Consider the following 21,112-nt stretch of genomic DNA (forward strand, 5'->3'; position numbering starts at 1 on the left):
CTACAGTCAGTTAACATGCCATCAGGAGGAGAGACACGATTAGGTTTAAGTGGGCTTTATGTGTCAGTTATGCTCCATTTACTTTAAATTGCATAATGTTGAAGGAAGGGTTCTTTGATATCAGAAGTCTGTCATTGAGTATCTGGATCCTCCCTGAAATGGAGCTCACAAGTTCAGGATAAAATATGATATATGTTGACACGATAACATTTCAGTTTTTCTTTAATTTTGGCTCTTTTTTCCCTGATAAAACACTGTAAATGGTGACTTATCATATGAGATGATCACACAACTTTTTGATTGTATACAAAGGCATGTTTAATGTTAGGACAAATAAATCCTCTTGTCCTTTGTGTTATGGATACCTTTTGAGACCTTTTTAAAAATCACTCTTTTAGTTTCCTGCTCACAACTCATGTGTAAACTCAGGTCATGAACTGGATGAGGAGATCACACATTTGTGAGCCAAATATGTTGTGAAACACTGATTTAAATGACTGATTCCATCTTATCTGGCGTATGTTGCCTGAAAAGGTGAAAGTGTCCATTATTTCACAAGAAAAGGTTAAGTAAAGAAAATCCTGGAAAAGAAACCTAAAAGTTTCTTTGTTTTTCTGTCTTCTCCCATTAGGTATCTCCTGACCCATCATATTCTTAAACCCTTGACCCAACCAGATAAAGCTTCTGGTATTTCATTATTTCTGCCGAAAAAAACAAAGATAAAATGAAAAATGAAGACACAATCTCCTTTTTACAGTTTACCAAAGGTTTCTAGAAGTAACGAGAAAAGAGAAGTAGTCACCCATTCATCAGTGGTTCCTTTTCTATATACTGTATAACATTTAAGTATTTACCATGGATTGGGTAGTCCCAAAAGGTTTGGCTTTGTGTGTGTTCGGTGCGTGCTACTATCTTTTGTTGATTTCCTTAACCACATGAAGAAGCAAGTAAGCATCCGACCCAAGTAATAACCTCTCGTTGTGCTCGGTGAGGGGAAGGTCTAGTCAGTAATAACAATACGATGCTCACAAATGAGCTCCTGTCCTTCCATTGTGCATGCTTGTCTTATTCAAATGAAGCATTTAGATTTGATATCCGCAGACAGAAACTCAATGTGAGGCTCCTTCTGTCCTCTTGTTATCCTGAAATTAAATTTCGCTCTCATGGATTGCATTTCACGGTTCACAGAGTCGTACGGCAATAAGTGAAGACAGAGCTACGAGACGGTTGTGAAAATGTCCAGCCAGAGAGTTGTGACCACTCCAAAGTCAAAGTAGGTTTGCAATTGTGGTACAACTCAACTGGGTATGTTCTCAATAAATGTAAGATGCCATGAAATGATAGAGGGTTGTTCTGGTTCTAGTGTGGCAGAAAAAAAAGAGATTGAGAAACATAATAAAACTTCTCACACGGTCGTCTTCTTAAAGCACTTCAACACTTTCTGCACTTCAATCACTTTCTCTTAAGCTTTCATTAGGTGTGACATGACAGAAAGTTGTGATATTGTGATATTTGGTGATGAGATGAAGTTGTGTTCAACACTCAAATGCACAAATAATCCGCTGTTTAATGGATTGGTCATTATTATGCAGTGCAGAAACAGTTTGTAGCAGAATATGAGTTGTATCCCGTCATCATTCTCTTTTTGATGTCTGTGAATTGGCTGAAGAATACTTTTTTATGACTCTAACAAACATCATAATGTAGGGACGAGAGGAAATGGCATATGGTGTGTGGAAAAGCAACAGCAGCAGAAATCAGCTGTGTTGTGTTTAGTCGTTTTAAGGTTAAGTTGGTAACTATAAGAAATCACTTTATCATTGTTGCTCAACATTTCAGTTTACACCGACAGTAGGGCATGATCATCTGTCTCATACAGTATATTGCTGATAGGAGACGGCCCAACTTTTTCCTCCTATATTATCTCACATGTATACTCTTCTATGGATTTAGTGCTGAAGCAGATTATTTGATGATCACAATGAATTCATCATTTAATCAATTTCTTAAATGTAAATGATTTAGTTACAGTTTTTCTAGTGTGATTTATGGTGTGCCTTTTAATGTTCAATTTGATATATTTTGGTTGTGGACCATTGTTGAAGGAAACCAGACATTTCAACTTCAGATATCAACATGGGCTCTAAGAAACTCTGATGTGTAATTTTGCTATTTTTAAAAATGTTATTCACATGCAGATTTATCAATACTTCCTAATTTCATAGATGAAAAAAAAAAATGTGCGGATGAGTGTGTTAATGAAAGCAGAGATTCATACCCAGTCCTTTCTGAACAGTGTGTGTGATCGTGCCAGCTCAATGGTGTTCTGGCTGAAGAGTCACTTAATATAAAAAAGTCCCATGCTGACTTAGTTCTTGGAGGTCAAGTGGCATAATTGTGTTTCATGGCTGCAGCAAGAAGGATGATCCATCTCGTTATGCTGCGCGCAGGAGTGTCATTGAATAAAGGTCACTGGCAGTTGAGTCATAGGGAACTTTAAAGGTTTTCTCCTAAGGGAGGACATCTTTTTTTGTGTTGCAAGAGCAGGAAGACAAGTGTGCATTACAGAGGATCGTAAAGCTTAATACGCGACTTCTACTATAAAGTTGCTGGAGGTGCTTTGATGTGCTCTGTACCAGCCTGTTGACATGGAAACTGAAGAGGCTTTTGTGCAACGAGTGTTTCCTCCACCAGTTTTGGTGAAATAAGTGTCAATTCATGAGTCATTTGATCATACTGTTTGTTTTTGTGTCTCCAAATGTTGAAGAATGGCAAGACCTCGCAGTTATTTCAAAGCATTCGCTGGCCTTTTTTTAGCTCTTAGAAATTGAAACATTCTCTTTGTCAATGTGAAACAGTCTTTGCAGTCTTTGATATATTTAACTTATTTATTTCTTACTATTGGGTAAGCCACAGTGCCAGTCACAGAGTTCAGCTACAGGCTGTGGCTATGGAGATCACTTCTAAAAGCATCCATCATATCAAACATGAAATGCACCACCTAAATCATCTGTTTCTGCGCTGCGCTTCTCTGTGTTAGCCCTGAGTGGGTGAATGCCTGTAATATTGAGCTCCTGCTGGATTGTGTGAGTCATTAAAGTGCTTCAACATGGGTTCAAGGACCCAAATATGGTCTTTATTGATACACAGGCGAAAAGACAATCGGTTTGAATTTTTTTAGTATTTAATTTGGCTGCCATCCTTATTCCAAAGGTGCAGGTGATACAGATTAAATAATGAATACATGATAAGGAGGGCTGCCTCCTCTCTGTCAGTCAGACAACTAATTGGTTACCGTAGTCTTTGATTTCTTTCATCATTTTTTATGCTTCTTTGTGAAGCTTATTTCCAAGAAAGTCTTTTGCATGATTATTCGTGGAGAAACTCAGCTTTACAGATTTGTCGATTAAATGGTCTAATCCATTGGTCAACATAAAAACATGATCTAGAAAAAAAATAGCTTTTGTCCATGCCTCAATAAAGAATATCTTTTAGAGCAAAAAAAAGAGCAAATCTTAAAATGAGACAGGGCTTACAAATGGGAAAGAGGTTTGAGTACATACAGCCTCAGGCATTACGTTACATAATGTTCTCTTTATCTCAGTTTCTCTTCCATCTCGTGTGTGCACTGGATTTGCATGTCAAGGAGAAAGGTTGTCTAAGTGGTCATATCCTCTGGGGTACTGCATATTGACAGCAAACTAAGTAAAACCGGTTGTTAAATAATGCATCAAAAAGATCCTGTCTGTTACATTAAGTCACTTGCAAAGTCTCTTGTCTTTGTGGGGCTTAAGCTTTACAGTTAAATGTCTGATCTGTGTCTTCCCAGATAGTGCATGGACCCAGGTGATGATCCATGATGATGCTCGCTGCAGGCTCTCTTTGAGCTAAAACCCTCCATCGTAGGACTTGTGAATGAAGAGGAAGCGGCTGCTCTGCCTCTGGACGCTGAGACCATGGTGAAAGCTCAGGCTGTGAAATGTGGAAAGCCCCGGAAAGAGAAGGAAAGCAAGGAGAAAGGCGTCGGCTTGAAAAAAGGGAAAGACAGAAAGAATGAGTTGAGCGATAGAAAGAAGAAGCATAAGAAAGAGCCACATCGACATAGGAAGAAGAAGACACTGGCAGTCGGTGACAAGGATGCACTGGACTGCTGCGTCCTGCTCACCCGTCTGGAGGAGAAAGGGGTTGTGGGTAAAGTAAAGGTTGCACCAAAAGATGGAAAACAAAAGAGGGTAAAAGTAAAGAAAAAGCTGCATTCCAGCTCCAGTCAAAAAAGGACCAAATCTGGATTAAAGAAAACGTCCACAGCCGATCAGCAAGCACTGGAACCAAAAATCGACCAATCTGACGCCTTACCCATGTTTCCCGCCCCCTTCTTCGAGCCTCGCCAGCGGAGAATGGCGTCTCTCAATGCTGAGGCTGTCAACAGCTTGCTGGTCTACAGAAACAACTCTCATGCGTCAAATCTCACAAAGAAACGACAGCCTTCTAATGAAGATAAAGCTAAAGGCAGTCTTGCTAAAACTGAACACAAAGGTCTTAAAACCAAAAAGGTTTCCCCAGGAGGGAAAGCAGACCCAAAAGAGAGACCTAAAAAACAGAGGCGGTCAAAGGTGGAGGCTCAGAACATCGACTGGTTGGCTTTGTTTGCGCCAACGCCTCGGCGTCAGGCGGGCCTCACTGCTGCAACGCTGCTCAAACTCACCAGTTCCACGTATGGAACCAAACGGCAGAAGAAGACAGAGTCCAAGCCAGTGAGTGGGAGCCAAGCAGCAGCTACGACTCAGGATGATGTAAGTAAACCAGTGTGTGGAGAAGCAACACTGACCAAAAGAACAACAAATCCCAAACATGATGACCAACTAAAGCACATAAAACAGGGTACAGAGGATCCGGTGCATTCCCAGCCAGACTCGCAGGGCTGCTGTAGTTTGTGTAAAATCGCAGATCCAGAGTGGAAGGGCAGCACAGGAGGACGGGAGTGTCTTAAACATGAGCTCCAGCGTGGCTCTTCTCTGGGATTCTCCGTGAAAACAATCAAAGAGGAACAGGTGGAGTCTGAGGTGTCTTCATGCTACTGCTGCTCCCAGGAGAGGTGTGTGGAGTACTGCCACCGACTGGCCCTCTTCCTGGACGACAAGACCTTCAAGGAACCAGAGGACGGCTCGCTATCAGAGGTGTTCCACCACCACCATCACCACCACCATCATCACCACCACCATCTTCAGTCTCCTCACACTGTAACCCACCCAGCGCCCACACACATCAGCCCGCACACGTACACCTGTTTCCCCGGCTACTACGTCCACTTCAGCCATCAGGACTCCTCACAGTCTCCCATATCGCCCCTGGCTTTGTGCTCCAAGAGCGGCAAGAGGCCCACGCTGCTCCCCAGCAAGGGTCCACAGCCCTCAGGGATCACCCACCCAGTGTACTGCTGCTCCTCGGTGGAGGCGTGTTACGGAGAGCCCTGCAGGCTCAACGGCTACTCCACCTACACCAATGTGATTCCAGCCATCGCCAGAGGAGGGTGCTCCTTCAGCCCTGCAGACTGCACCAAATGTAACAATGGCATCAAAAGAGGTGAGCAGACAGAATATTGATATTACCAGAGTTACTTTTTTTCAATTTCCAGCAGTGTGTTGGTTTGTTGTTGTTGAAAAAGATGAGTTAATGCACTAGTATCTGTCTTCTTGATGGCACTTATGTAACAACACTCGCAAGTGCCTCAGTACAGCAAAAGGAAAAAAGTATGAATTATATTTTATTTTTGAGTTCCTTATAGATTATCCTGTTTATTTATTGCTGTTGCAGAGTAAATTGTGGCAGTGATGTAGTGATTAATACCAACTTAATGGGGTATCCTACATTCCCCATAATGCAACTCAATAGACTTCCCTTGCCTGATAAATGCCAATATCCTTAAACTCTTGGCTCCATGTTTGTTATTGAGGCTCTTTGTTATTCATTTATAGTTAATAGTTTTGTGTTGGTCCAACATGAGCTTCCTTCACAGTAAAAAAAATATTTTTCACAAGTTGAACTCCCTGACAAGGAAAATTAGCTTTGTGTAAATGTACTCAGCCATCACAGTCAGACAGTAAGATGTTCCTAATAAGTATTAAACGTTCATGAGTACACTATAGTTATTCGTTTTTTTGTATGCCCCCCCCAATCCAGCTGTCAAAGCAGTACAATGTGCTGAGAATAGCTTTTATGTCAAGGCATTTTTAATCTCCCATTTTTAGAATGTCACTTGAGTGGGAGGCAACAAAAAAATATATCCGATAAAGGGCAAGACCCCCTTTGTCTACGTTTGAATGCAAGCAGCCGGACGGTGGATACAAGGCCTGTGCAGCTGAAAGCTAATGAGCTGATTGTATGAGTTTGAGTGTCAGCAGTTAGTCACTGAGTTCAAATCAGAGAAGTGAACCAGAACAGGAAAACTATTTGTGAAGTCTGCGGTATAGCACACAAACACTGTGTGCCTGCCTGAGTGTGTGGGTGTACGGTTATAAACACCTGAACGTGACCTCAAAACAACACCAATTACACGTGAACACACACCAGTGTACTGCTGGGCCTCTCTCTCTCCCTCTCTCTCCCTCTCTCTCCCTCTCTCTCTCTCTCTCTTCCTGTGGTCTGCAGCAGCCAAAAGCAGGTCAGGCTGTGAGGGCTGAGAGTGTTGTTCGACGAGAGCGCCACAAACTCTTTAGGTTTTTAAAAATAGATTTAATAGAAGACATTTTGACATGTCACAGTGGGAGAGAGCATAGGTGTAAATAATAGAATTAGGCTTTCTGAATCCTGGTATTGTGCATGTTAGCGTGTTTTGAATGGAACAGCGCCATCGTTATTATAGGTAAGTAACACCTGTGGTTTTCCTGCCATGACCAGTCAAAATGTCTGCTGTGAACACGCCTGTGGTCCACCCACACAGGTGTTGACACTCTGTCTGATTACACCTCCTCTCAGTACTGAGTGGGAGGGTGCAGATTTGATTGGCATTGCCTCGCCCTCCTGTTCATTTGGTTGCACCTGTTGGAGCAAATCAACTCTCACCTTATTTGGACCTCATGGCCAACATTCACCTGAGCAGAGGTCTAATAATCCAAGTTGAACCCCTGTGAGGGCTTGCAGAGCCTTCAAGTTTTAGCCAAAAGTAAAATTACACTTGGAGAGGTACCTCTGCCAAGATAAATGATGCGTTCAGGTGGTCCTCGGATGGTCTCTTTTCCCCTATTGAGAAGTTCCTTCGACTATGGTGTGTTCAGGAGCTTGAAGTAGTTGTGTGTGGTAACAACTGGATTTTGTGTTGTACTTTATATTGCTCAGATAGTTTAAAGGACACATTGATATCTGATTACACCACATGGATGCAGCACAAATGCTCTTTCTTGCAATTAAGGTGAAACATAATTTGTATATCCGCTGCATGATTTGCATCCACTGAAAAATGTTAGAGGTTGTTCTTTGGCCCATGCTACACCCTTCAACCAAGTTTTGTGATAATTGCCTAAAGCATAAGGAGTAAAACCACCCACAGGTTAGTCAATATTGTGAAAGCAGCATTTTAATCTTGTAGCTGCTTGAGGTTGAGCCACTGTATAATTAACTCTATTGCAATACATCAGAAATGACAGGGTTAGCAAAGGTCTTCATTTGCAGACTATGAAATGTCAAATAAATGGAGTAAAAGGAAAATGTCTCCCTCTTTAAGTAGTCCTTTGAAAACAGATAATTATGTTATTGATACTCATTAGATACATATTTAGTTGTGTGTGTATCCAAGAAGTACCTTAACCCTTAAAATATATGTCACGGATGTTTGCTAATGGTTCAGTTGGCCGTCAGTAAACCAAAGCAGCTTGATGTCTAACCTTAATGCATTCTCCATGGAGGAAGATCCTGGATCCAGGACACTGACAGATCCAGTTCGAATAAATTGACTATTAATTCAATTTAATGTCATCACCGCAGCTGTGTCATGGGAGTGTGCACAACCTGACCTCGTTATTTCACACAGTTAATGTTAATGGTGGTGTTTTTCATTGTGTGTGTGTGTGTGTGTGTGTGTGTGTGTGTGTGTGTGTGTGTGTGTGTGTGTGTGTGTGTGTGTGTGTGTGTGTGTGTGTGTGTGTGTGTGTGTGTGTGTGTGTGTGTGTGTGTGTGTGTGTGTGTGTGTGTGTGTGTGTGTGTGTGTGTGTGTGTGTGTGTGTGTGTGTGTGTGTGTGTGTGTGTGTGTGTGTGTGTGTGTGTGTGTGTGTGTGTGTGTGTGTGTGTGGTGTGTGTGTGTGTGTGTGTGTGTGTGTCAGAGTTCCCGTTAGAATATTTTTTTGCCGGTCAACATGTCCGTTAAAGTTGAAATCTTCCGGACAAAATTAGATAAGTGCCGGTTAAAGGTCTTCTTTGTTATTTATTGAGCTTTAAAACAAATTGATATGATTCGACATTAAACAAACTAATTATAGTAGATTAACTACATTATTCAAAAGTGTACAGTAATTTACAAAAAACGCGGGAATAATAAACGGAGCGCTCTCTCCTTCTCCTGACAGCCCGTCAGTATCATGCAGCTCGCGGATCCAGTAATGAGTGACCCGACAGTAAAACTAAACATATCTATAACTAGTTTAGGTAGTTTGAGAGGTAATTAAAATAGCTACGTGTGATTTTCTAACCTGAAGTGTGTTTTGCTCTGCTCGCCGCTGCAGGGGATCATGCAGAGCTGCGTGTCGACTCGTCAGCAGCAGCCGATCTCTCTCTCCTGTCAGATTAGACTTTACTCGCATTTATGTCCATATCGATCAGATCTAGCTAGTTCTAGCTAATGATATGACTACCTGCTTGTTAAAAGACACCTAAACAATAAGCGTCGCTATGCAACCGGATGAGGCCACAAAGTATAGCGCAGCATTATGCATTTGTTTACATGCCCACCGGAACCCCGAGGCATTACCAACAGATCAACGCACAATCAACCCATACAGGACATCTCTTTCTCCACATTAAGTGTTAGACATTAGAATTGACAATTTTTGTCTGTCACATACTCTTTTGTCTGTCACATACTATTCTTGTCTGTCACATAAGTGGCGCAACTGATGCGGTATTGCGCTAAGGGAAAATTATTTTGACCGGACATTTTGACCGGAGAGATTTAGATTTGCCGGACTTCAGCATATTTTACCGGTCATTGTCCGGTAATTACCGGCTAACGGGAACTCTGGTGTGTGTGTGTGTGTGTGTGTGGTTAAAGGCTATAATTGATCTTAATTGAGGCTCTTTTTGTTATTTCTGCTGCTTCAGCGGAACTAATAACAACTGAGTGTCATTCATGTCTCTATTACGTAAAGCTTGTTGATCACTGTAGCTGCTCCTTCAAGGACTGTGTCTCACACTTCATTATGTTGCCTTTTTTCTTGCTTCCTCAGACGACTACCCGTCTACCCTCAACGACCATCACAGTCTCTCCTCCATCCCCATCTGTCCCAGCCCCAGAACCCTCACTGGCTGCCCCTTTCCCACTGTGCCTGCGGCCGGCCAATCAGTGCCCCACGTTCAGTCTCCGCTGTCCGACCCCAGCCAACCGCAGCCTCCTCCTAAGGTGGCGAAGGAGAGTCCGCAGAGCGCCAAGTCGCCCAGCGGGTCGAGGTCTGGGGGCAGCGGCGGCCTCAGCTCGGCTGTCTGCCTCCTCAACAGGGACAAGAAGCAGAAGCTCCGCGCTGCCAGTGTTGGAGGGCGAGCGGTTGCCAGGCAGCAGAAGAACGGCCGCCAAAAATCCACCAACGGCTGGCAGCCGGTCGGCCTGCCCTTTCAGAGGGAGGTTTTCTCTGTGGTACGTAGAGAAAGTCATGCTGGTGCTTTCTGACACAGCCACCAAGGTGCTGCTTGTAATTACATGTTGGGTCGTTTAACTTGACTGTCGTCAGAGGAGGGAGAAGTAGAGTGTAGGAATACTGTGTTACAGTTAAAGGTACTGCAATCAAATGTAGCTCAAGTAAAAGTAGGAAAGTCTTAAGCATAAAAATATACTTAAGTTACCAAAATTAAAAGTACTCGCTATGCATATTGGACCATTTCAGAATAATATAAGTCATATGTTTTGATTATAATTATTGATGCATTAAAGTGTGATCAGTGCTGGTAAAAGAGCAGCTAGTTTTAAGTACTTTGTATACTGCAGGGTAGCTTGTGAATTTGACTCCAGGTGTAACTAAAATGTTATTTCAGTGTTGATTTATATTTCATATCATTAATCCAAATCTTCAAGTAACTAAAGGTATCAAATCAATGTAAATACTCAAATAAAGTACAAGTACCTCCAAATTGGACTTAAGTACAGTACTTGAGTAAATGTACTTAGTTACACCTCTGTCGTAAGATCGTTTGGGATGATCTATCACACTTGTGTTATTGTCTCATTAGGGCTCAATCACTGTTTTCTTGAGTTTGGTCCAAACACCTGTCTGTCGACATTTCTGCTGAGACACACGAGTCACTCAATACAAATCACATCCTGGAGCTTTTTCTGACTCCACAGCCTCTCACAGCTCATCAGTGTGTGGCTGCTTGAGGAGTCAGTATTTCTGCTGCCCGTGTTACAGGGAGAGGAGGCGCTGGTGCCCAGGAAGTGCTTCGAGGGGGTCCAGAGGGACGGGGAGCTCATTCGGGTGAGAGACACTGTTCTGCTGAAATCTGGACCTAGAAAGAAGTCTCTGCCTTTCGTGGCCAAGATCTCAGCTCTGTGGGAGGAGCCAGAGTCAGGTAGGACACACGCTGCACACGGCACAGGAGGAGCTGAGTTAATGCTATAATAACTGGCTCTAGCGCGGTGGTGAACTGTGTGTGTGGTTGTTTGTTTTTCTGCAGGAGAGCTGATGATGAGTTTGTTTTGGTACTACCGTCCAGAACACACACAGGGGGGACGCAACCCAAGTGTTCATTGTGAGGTGAGAATATCCTTTGTAGACTTTTACATTTTTTGGGATCACATGACTGCAGCAGATCACGCAGTCATCTTTAGTAAGACACCATTACAGAAAGATCAATCTGTTTTTTACGCTGCTATTATAGAACACATAAATAAAAATGTAATTTTAAAACAGGATGTTTTTTGCAGGGGAATACTGTAGTAGATTTCCACACATTCCTTCATATTCATAGTCCCATTACAGGTTTTCTAAAATGATTTCTAACAGTCCTTAATGGATTGGGTTTCAGGCTTTAAGCAATTCTCTGAAATTGCTTTTCTTGCAGCTGTACTCTGTATTCCAAATAAATATTTTGTTTTGGTATTTGTGGATGTTTAATGTAGAAGCCCAAAAGGAAGTTTGTCCAAATTAAATAATATTCTTCATCCCAAATATAGTCAGTAATTCTGTATAAATCTTACACCAGAGTGTTTACTTTTGGACAGGTCCAAAACAGGTTTTAGTAATTGGCTTCCTGGGAGCCACAATTCCTGCAGCAGCTGAAAGCTCAAGTGCTAAGAGGTGTGATAAATATCTTCTAGCTCACTCACCAAACACTCTGAGAAGCAAATATTTGTATACCTTTTGGAAATAGTGGTTTCTGAGTAGTCGGCAGGTGAAAATGGAAAATGATATACCTGTACACCTGAAACACAGCGTCAGTTAACTGTGCAAAGCATTTGTAAATCAGAATCAGTGTGCTTCACTTATAATGTATTGAATTGATAAGGCTGTAAATATCTTTGTCTGAAAGCTCTACAATAACAACAATAATAAGATAATCCCACTTACTCAAGATTTGTCTGTGTATTCAAAGCCTGATGTTACCTATTCGTCTGTGTCATAACCACTATTGTTGCAGAAAACTATTCAAACACAACAATGAGCCACATGTCCCTTCATTATCATAAACATTGTCCCTGTTGTTTATTTTGTGTCACAGATCTTCCTGTTGCACGTACATTATTTCTTCTATACATATTCATCTAAATTACTTATAATAACACAAAATATATATTTGTGATCCATAAACAGAAAAGGGAAGTTGGAAAGTACTGAGAAACTGAATAAGGCATTACTCTTCCCATTCAATTCTTCCTATTTATGCTGTGTGAGTTTGCGTCAAAACAAGGTATTGCAATTTAAGACTTCAGAGATTTTGGCTTTAGTAAGAAATTGAAATGTGTTTGAAAGAATTTGAAACAACGGACGTACATGTTGAAAGGCAGCTTCTGTTGTGCTTGCTCTGTGTTATCAGTGATCTCCCAGTGGAACAAGTTGCACTTTAATAAATCTCTAAAAACAATAAACCACAACAAGTCTGTAATTTCTCGGCTGTACAAACAAACGACAAAAACAACAGAGCAGCAGCATGAGAACAGAAGCAGGGCTTTGACTCAGAGGAAGAAACATCTTTCTCCTGTGAGTCTTTTCATGTGGAAGTGAAGCAGCTGGTGTACAATGAAAATGTATTTCTTATTTTTAAATTCCCTGTGTACATGGGATCACTGTTTAAGGCTTAACCTGATGTTTAAACCAAGTTGATTTTTTGTTTTTGTTTGACGTTTGACGCTAACATGAACAAATCTTTTTTTTCCAGAATGAAATCTTTGCGTCCCGTCACCAGGATGTGAACAGTGTGGCCTGTATTGAAGACAAATGCTATGTCCTTACATTGGCACAGTATTGTCGGTAAGAATTAACATTTTGTGGTGGCTTTTATTTTGCACTATGTTGCTTTAGAAAGATTCCTGCTGAGAAAATCCTAGAATGCTGTTTATTTCAAGCTCAAGAATGCATAATTATATCCAGGTTTCAGACAGTTTGAACCTGTAGAAGTTATTTTAACTGTTTCTCTAAATGCTTTTTGAAGATGGTTGAGTTTGATGTCCTGTTTTTGTGATTTTCCAGATTTTGTGCCTTGGTAAAACGCCATAGGGAGGGTGTGCGCGACTGTGACGCCTCCCTGGTGGTGCCACCCGTTGTTGACAGCGCCATGCCCCCCCACCACTGTGTGCCCCAGGACGTCGACCCAGAGCTGGTGTTTTTCTGTCGACACGTCTACGACTTCCGCTACGGACGTCTCCTCAAGAACCTGCAGTAGCATCTGACGGGTCATGACACATAACGCTACGGGACGTGAGATAATGTTCTGCATCCTCCACAACATTGATTAGCTACTCACCTACCTGCTGCCTGTGTGACGGAAACTGGAAATGTAGGGATGAAGGATTGAGACATGAGCTTTTTTTGTTTTGAAATAACATACCACGCATTTATTTAGTAAGAGTAATGGCTTGACATATTGTATGAGAGTTTATATGGCAGTGTAATGGTATTTCTCTTACATGGCTCTGTGGTGTCGTAGCGGCTGTGTGAAGAACCTGGAGCGTACTCTGCTGTAGAAAATGCTACTGTAGCTCTTAGAAAATGTGACATTTCATAGTAATGAAGAGAGGTTGATGTTACATGTGAATATATTACTGTCTGCCTGACAGATATCAGACTAATGTGTCTGGATGATACGCCATATCTAAAGAAAATTTGAAGTATATTGATATCGAGCTGCATCAGTCCTTTAGAAGTAGGAAAGAGGTTTCAGTGGCTGGAGATTTAGTCAGACGCCTTACAGGAAAGCTCCCAAGTGAGGTCTTCAAGTTTCTTTCTAAGGAAAAGTTTTTGTTGGATGAGATGATCAATGCCACTCTTATGTCAGTATGGTAAAAATACCCATACTGCCAGCATCAGTTAGCTTTGCATACAGACTGAAAATGGGCCTATAAACCGAGCCTGGCTAGCTGTTTCCCCCTCTTTTCATTCTTTGTGCTAAGCTAACTGGCTGCTGCATCCAGCTACATATCTACAAGACAAACATTGATATCAATAGTATCGTTAGTTAGCTTAATACATTTTACAGTTATTTAATTTAAAGTAATAATCTCAAAGATGATCATTTAAATGATATGTCACTATTGCCTAATAAGGTAACACAATTGTGTTTAACCATACTGCCCACTGACGAAAGCCCTTACCCTATCAACATCTCTGCTAAAAACCATAAGCAGTGATCTTTAAGAAGTGATACCCCAAAAACACACCCACGACTACCGCCTTTTGCCATCCTAGAAACCAAAATAGAGATCTTTGAGATTGTTATTTGCCATTTATATTTACATGTAATGGTGATTGACCTGTTGGTCTATGGACTTTCACCACAGCTGTGAAGATTTTTATTTTTTATCAGGAAGTTTTTAAATTACTCAAAATGTACTTTATTACCACTGACTAAGTGCATGCACAACAACAATGAAATGTTGAAGTTTTTTTCGCTCCATCTGTCATGATTTTCCCAGAAAAGTATAGGTTTTATGACATATCTGTAAACCTGCAATTCACCAGAGTGGTGGTTATCTCAATATCACAGTTCAGACCTGCACTCTAGGAGCAAAGCACACTTCAGTTTGTTTGACAGCGTCCAATGAGCCAAGCATTGAAGGGATTTTTGTTATGCCAATGCTGAGGAATATTTGACTTTCTCAAAGCTGCTTGCCAGAGGTGTGACATGACTCCGGTGACAGCTAACTGTATATTTGCATTTATATATCTGGATGAGTGTGTGTTCGTGGCAGATGGCATCAGTTAGTCACTTATATTCTTGTTTCCGATGAGATGGTGAGTAATGTATTCAGTGTAGCATTTAGACCTGTGATGATGATCCATTCCTATGTGTGAGAGAAAAATATGTATTTATTTCTGTACTGAGAAAATATAATTTATTTTCAAAAGATAATTTTAAAGAATATACTTTTAGATGAGTGGCTTTCATTCCTGATTAGAGAGAAGGTCTCCCCTTCTTAGCTGCACTGTCGAAGATAAAAAAGTGTGAGTTATTTTGCTATAGTACTTCTGTGACTGATTGAGCTTGCTTGCCCAATACAAGCCTATTAAATGTTGTGTTGAGATGTTGAAGGCCTCTGAGGACATATTAAGAAGGATCTTAGATACAGTTTGAAGGACACCTGCTAACATATGACTACAGATGCTTAACCTGCAGGGCCAAAACGTACCTTGGCCTCTCCCAGCTTCCTGTCGTTCTCCTGTCACTCCTCCTCAGATGATAAAGCTTCGCCTCTTCACCTTTAAATGCTGAATGCTACAATGATTTAAACCTACCTTGCCATTAGCCTGTGCCCTTGATCTTGCTGCCTTATAGAACATTCCCAGCCTTTCATTTAGAAATGTGTACTGATGTCGGCCGGAGGGTCATGACGCTACTTGGTGTGCTGATCCAGATTCCTCCAGAATCATGTTGGTACCATCAGATTCTTGTGATCTAAAAGGTATCAACACTTTTATTTTTGACAAGTCTGCCCAAGTTTTGATTTATATTCAAAGAGATCTGTTATAAAGGAGCAGTTCAATATTTTTGGAAATTCACTTGATTCCTATCTTGTAAAGAGTTAAATGAGAAGAACAATACCACAGTCTTAGCTGTGTGCTAAGTATGAAGGTGCAGCCAGCACTCAATTAGCCTAGCTTAGCATTAAGCCTCCAGGTGGAAACGTATCGGTTGGCTCTGTTGGTATAGGTAACAAAACCATGTATCAGCATCTCTAAACCTGTTGTCTGTAAAAATCCAATCTTTATGTTAAGCTAAGCTTACTGTCTGTTGGCTGTAGTTTTATTTTTAGCGTACAGACATGATTGTAGTTTTGATTTTATATTTGTATCTCAACAAAAAAGAACAATGTTTATTTCCAAAATGACTTAATTTGTAGTTTTTTTTTCTTCTTGAAGAACAGCAGTTGCGTCATTTTAATTTCATCAGCTGCAAATTAATTTCATAACAAGATTTCATGGTGGAATAAAAAGTATCAAAATGCCCACAGAAACTGTTCTAATCTACTTCATCATAATCCACTTCACAACTGTCCTTCTGTTAGCCCATTATGTTTCAAACAAAAGACACAACTTCCTGGCAGAGCTTCAAGCTGTGAGGAAATGGATAATGCAGCAGGAGTGTTTGAGACGTTTTAAGTCTCTGATTTGAAGCTTATTGGCATTTGAATCCTTTGTATGACATGTTTTAAGATGAACAAAAGTGCTGCTCTACATGAACTTCAAACAATTTACAGCCCCCTTTAAAAGCTCGAGGGGTCTATGAATTGAGACATCTTGGGCTACTTCTGCTTTGCTCCCTGCTGTTCAATGTGATGAGGAGATTACTTTGGTGTGTTAATTTACAAAAGCTGAATTTATTGATAAATGGATTAATATTTGACTTTCAAATAAGCCTCCTCTGATTAATATGTTAGTATTGGTTAATTCATTAGGCTGTAATGAAAGCATAGTTCCTGCCATTTCAATCAAACCAAAGGTTATTGGTCTGTACCAAACTACAGTCACCGTTTCTCAACTGAGACATTGTATTGTATTTTGAAAGATGCTGGATGTACAGTATCCCAGCCCACACAGCACAATCCAACAAAGCAGAACTGGGTATAGCCTACTAAATTTGGTTTTTCAATTTAAATTCCCCTGGGGCGTTCTGGATCAGAGTGCGAGACCACACACACGGTACACATTATGGCCTTAGGAATCACTCAGCAAACAAATTCTGTTTAATCAAGTTTTGTGAAATGTATGTCTTAATTGGTCCTCTGTGCCTGTTCCCATTAACCCGTATTTACTCTGTTTTCCACGATGAGAAGTACTAGCTGTTGTTTTTTACCTACCTTCCAAATGCCTTTCATTTTTGCAAAATGACACTGGTCTGATCTTGAATCACCACAAAGAAATGTTTGCACCAAAAAGAGAGAGAGAAGGGAAGGTACCGAAACTAATTTAAGGAATTTAGTTTCATTCACAGGTGTTCAAAAAACCTGACGTTTGGGTCTTCTGATGTCAGTTTCTGTTCATATTCTTTGCATGGCGTTTTTTTTTGTATATCTTGGAAATATTAATCACAGCACAGATTATTTGTATGGTTTCAAATGGACCTCTGTAAGATAAGAAAAATATTTAATTGTAATAAATAATATATGAGTTTGAACATGTGTTTGAGAGATTTCTTTATGCGATTTAGTTTAATGCTATAGCCAGGTTGAGAGCTGTAGTACTAGTTGCTGCCCACATGGTGGCTCATTCAACCATTTATGTTTTATTAAATACAGTCATAACTGTGATAAGAGCACTTAGATTTGAAAGGGTTTGGAAAAATAATAATAAATCATTATATTACTGTAGTATGTCATTATTTATTATATTATTTTTATAAAAGATGTATGAAAAAAATGAATGATCTACAGGAAAAAGTTAATGCAGGACCACAAACAAATATTTGAGGTAGAAAAATGTATCCACATAAACTCAATATATTTCTGTGTGTATTTATGACTTAATTTAAACAAACAATTCTAATCAGTCAGCCATCTTTTTGTTTTCTTTATGGACAAATTAATAAAAAAATGTATGTAGTTTCAGAAATGACCGTTACTCTTTTTGTTGCCATTAGGAAGATAACCAATTGCAGCAATGAAATAAGAAAATAATGTAGCAATCTGTATTTGAAGAAGGACACTTATCCTTTAAGTAGATACATAAAATGCTAAGAAAAAAATAGTATTTTATTCTTAAACCATAAGTCATTGATTTATTTTCATTGCTTAGAGCCACTCTCCTTTGTATTCGACCTTTCTAAATCATTCATCTCCTTCCACTGAAATATTACGATCCCATTTATCTGCTACACTGCGTTGATAATGAAAGGTAAAATGAGTGTGAGCGTCTTGAAAGCAGACCTGAAGAGGAGACCTAAATCATCTAACTTCAATAATCAGGCCTTTGATGAATATGTATGAGGCCTGACTCAAACACTCAATCACGTTGTGAGGCTTTAGAAGGCGTCCGTAGGTAAATGATTTGCATCTGTGACAGCAGCCATGAGAGGGAAAGAGTCAGAAAGAAGAGCCAGCTGCTTCATTTCACCTTGTTGTGTTTGTGTGTTTACAACTTTGCTTGTCTGTGTTCTGGTGTTATTTTAGAACCGGTACGGGATCTAAGTGTCCTTTTAATCAATTATATCCAAAGAGAGGTACTTCAGCAGTTTTAAGCGTGCATGCTTTTGTAGAAGTGACTGTGAAGTAGCGTAGCAGATTTTGTGGGAAAAACGATATAAACATTTTTCACAGATATTTCCACATATTTCTATTTAGCAAGCAACTTAACAACTGTAAGAGTCGGGAGGAGCTGATAATTTATTCCTACTAATTGACCTAACAGAAGTTATTGGTCTATGTAAGTTTACTGCTTGGCTCAGATCCACCAACGTCAGCAAGATCTCACCTCTATTAACTCCTGAAGAACCAGGTTCAATTAACTGCTGTTGCAATTCAGACGACCCTCTTTAATCTGTTTAAGCGATCCCGAAGGATTTTGATATCAGTAAATGAGGTGTGGCCCTACCTAAGTGTGAGTGTTGCAGTGTGCAATCTTACCTTTGAAGCAGGAGAGGAGAGCGCAGATGTCTTTTAAGTTGTCCCAATCCAAAAGGTGGGATCAGTTTATTTGAAGAAAAATAGGTCCAAACTAATACAGGGTTTTTACCTTCTCTCTCTTTACAACATTATAATCATACTAAACCTATCATGCTGTGATCATGTTCTAATATGAAACTTTAATTCACAGCTTTACATTTATTCCCATAAATTGTAACTTCAACTGCCCAATTCAGTTGTGACATTTAAAATCTCCCGATATAATTTAGAGGCATTTCCTCATAAATGACCGGTGATAATAAAAAGCACATTCAAACTTTCATTCAACAAATCAGTTCATTTTCTCATTTCCACATTCGTATACTTCAACTAGTCCCGCATGAATTCGGAGGACCTTTCCTCACAGGTGGCAGGGTACTAACTTTCAACAAACATCAATTAATTCCACTAATTTCACAAAGAAATTCACTCAGCATTCAACAAAGAAATTCGAGAGATATTTACCAAGTTTGAGAGAACCTTACCGAGAGCAAAAACCCAGCTCTCCAGAGAGAGAGTATACCAGGGGAACCCCCCCGCCCCCCTCTCTCTCGAGTTTGCTCCCTCTCCGCCAGTGTCTTTATGCTCAAAAACAGGATAGAAAAACCTAAAGACACCTCCTCCATACCCATATTTGTGGAAACTATGGCATGGCCTCTGATGTACAGGACTGGACATGACCAGACATATTCTATGGCTATGGCATAAGACACACCTTCCCATGTTTGTGTAAAAAGGACATGACCCCTACTCTGCAGGACTTGCAAAATATTATTCTCGGCTATGACATAACCACCTTTTTGGGGCCTCAATGTATTTCTCCTTAAGTCAGGAGCCCCCCTCCCTGTGTACTGCTGTGAGGGGAGAGGGAAGAAACTGCCTCTTCTCTCTTATCAGTGACACCCATAAACCATAATAGGCTTTACACACTCAATTTAACAAACCACTTGTGTTCTGTTTATACTGTAAATATAGAAAATCATAAAATATGAAGCATTTTCATTGTGGGTTATACAAGAATATAATTGACTATATTTGATTATAACTAACTTTCGTTTTAATTATTCAACCTAATATGAAGATCTCAACATAACCAAATTATAATACTAATATGGGCAATGCTGATCTAAAGTAGATGAATGAACAGTATGAGCTATAGCTTACACTCGGCTTGTGAGAGTGCATTAAACCTTGTTAGAAAGTGAACAGCGAAGATGAAATACAGTATGGATACATAACCGTTAGCCATATGTGTAAGCTAAAACTAGCCTACTAGAGAAATGGTTCAAAGCTAGCTTAATGATCTCTAAAAGAGCAGATAGGCCTAGTTAGCTAAAATTAGGCTAATGCACTTTCAGATCACTTTTAACTGCAGTGTTATACTTTTGTTAAGTCTTAATTTGGGTGTTTACAGCAGTCATTTACATTTAAAGGGTTTGGAAATAATTTTCTTTAGCACATTTTGGAAAGATAGTCATCTCAAATAAAACAATGTGAACAACACCAAATTATGGCTAGTAAAAATGCTAATGCTGGTAGCTTTTAAAAACCACTAGCCACAGTGGCCGGTAAAGTAAAACGTCAGCGTTAAACTCTGGTGACAAAGTTTTGGAACTATTGGCCAATGGGTTGCTAAACAGTTGTCAAAAACTGGATTTATATATTTTAGAGCATAAGACTGTTGCACCATACATGCAAATGAATTGAAAGATTAAAATGTTGAACAGACAATTTCGATTCCAAGCCGAGATGCTTACAAGACCATTCAAAAAACGTCATTGTTACATTGCCACTTTGAGGTCGATAAGTATCATTTTATGTGCCTGAGAAGCTGGTAGACTTTTGGTGTTACGGTTTTTGTGGCCTCACTTTTAGGAGAGAAAAATACGAAGGAAGGATGAGGACAGCAGAATCAATAGAGCTGAATGAACATTTGGAAAATGACAGAGGGTGAGGGGTACTTTATCTTGTCGGATGGAGCTGTGGTAAAAAGGTTAACTACTGCTTTTGAAAATCTTTTCATTGATAAGAGGCAGTTAAAGCTGGGACTCAAATCAATAGCCATTTAACACAATTTATTTTAAATGGAAAAAGGCTTCTGCTGAAATCTTCAACAAAAGGTTTTACCGTGAGTCAGACTGTCTGAAGAGGTGAAGAAATTGCTTCAAATGGTCCCTCCTTGTGTCATGTCCGTCTTCTAGGAGTGTTTCAATTACACACCTGCAGACTTTCCACAGACTGAATCCTTTCTGATGTTGCCCCACTCTCTGTCTGTTAAACCTTTGCTGCCCTCTGAACAGCTCTATACACTAATGTACTGAATTACATGCACTGTGGCTTTTGAAATATATATGAAAGTCAAATGTGCTGCAACACATTCTGCTTGCTGTGTTGTAGGAAATATAAAAACGTCAATGTTTTTATTAGATTTTTGTAAGAACAAGAGATGAATGCTTTCTGAGCATTTATACACAGCAAAGGGATTTGTATTTTCCCTGCTCTTTTTTTTTTCTGTACAAAATCCTCTCCACATGCAGGCTCGGGGAAACATAAAGCTGTTACTTATCTGACATTCAGGGTGTTCATGCTCCGTCTAAACGCTCA

The 21,112-nt window shown here is 40.1% G+C and overlaps 1 protein-coding gene across 2 annotated transcripts in view; it reads left to right on the forward strand.

Annotated features, from left to right (window-relative positions):
• The window catches only part of bahd1 (bromo adjacent homology domain containing 1), a 30,538-nt gene extending 13,513 nt beyond the window's left edge, over positions 1-17,025 (forward strand). For both annotated transcript variants that reach the window (XM_034117804.1, XM_034117876.1), the window contains exons 2-7: positions 3,830-5,583; positions 9,435-9,838; positions 10,608-10,767; positions 10,873-10,952; positions 12,574-12,665; positions 12,885-17,025. In XM_034117804.1, the coding sequence (XP_033973695.1) occupies positions 3,957-5,583; positions 9,435-9,838; positions 10,608-10,767; positions 10,873-10,952; positions 12,574-12,665; positions 12,885-13,077 (2,556 nt within the window). In that variant the 5' untranslated portion in view covers positions 3,830-3,956 and the 3' untranslated portion in view covers positions 13,078-17,025. The remainder of the gene's footprint in view (positions 1-3,829; positions 5,584-9,434; positions 9,839-10,607; positions 10,768-10,872; positions 10,953-12,573; positions 12,666-12,884) is intronic.
• Positions 17,026-21,112: the final 4,087 nt, after the last annotated feature.

This window comes from Trematomus bernacchii, unplaced genomic scaffold, assembly GCF_902827165.1.
Source record: "Trematomus bernacchii unplaced genomic scaffold, fTreBer1.1, whole genome shotgun sequence".
NCBI lineage: Eukaryota > Metazoa > Chordata > Actinopteri > Perciformes > Nototheniidae > Trematomus > Trematomus bernacchii.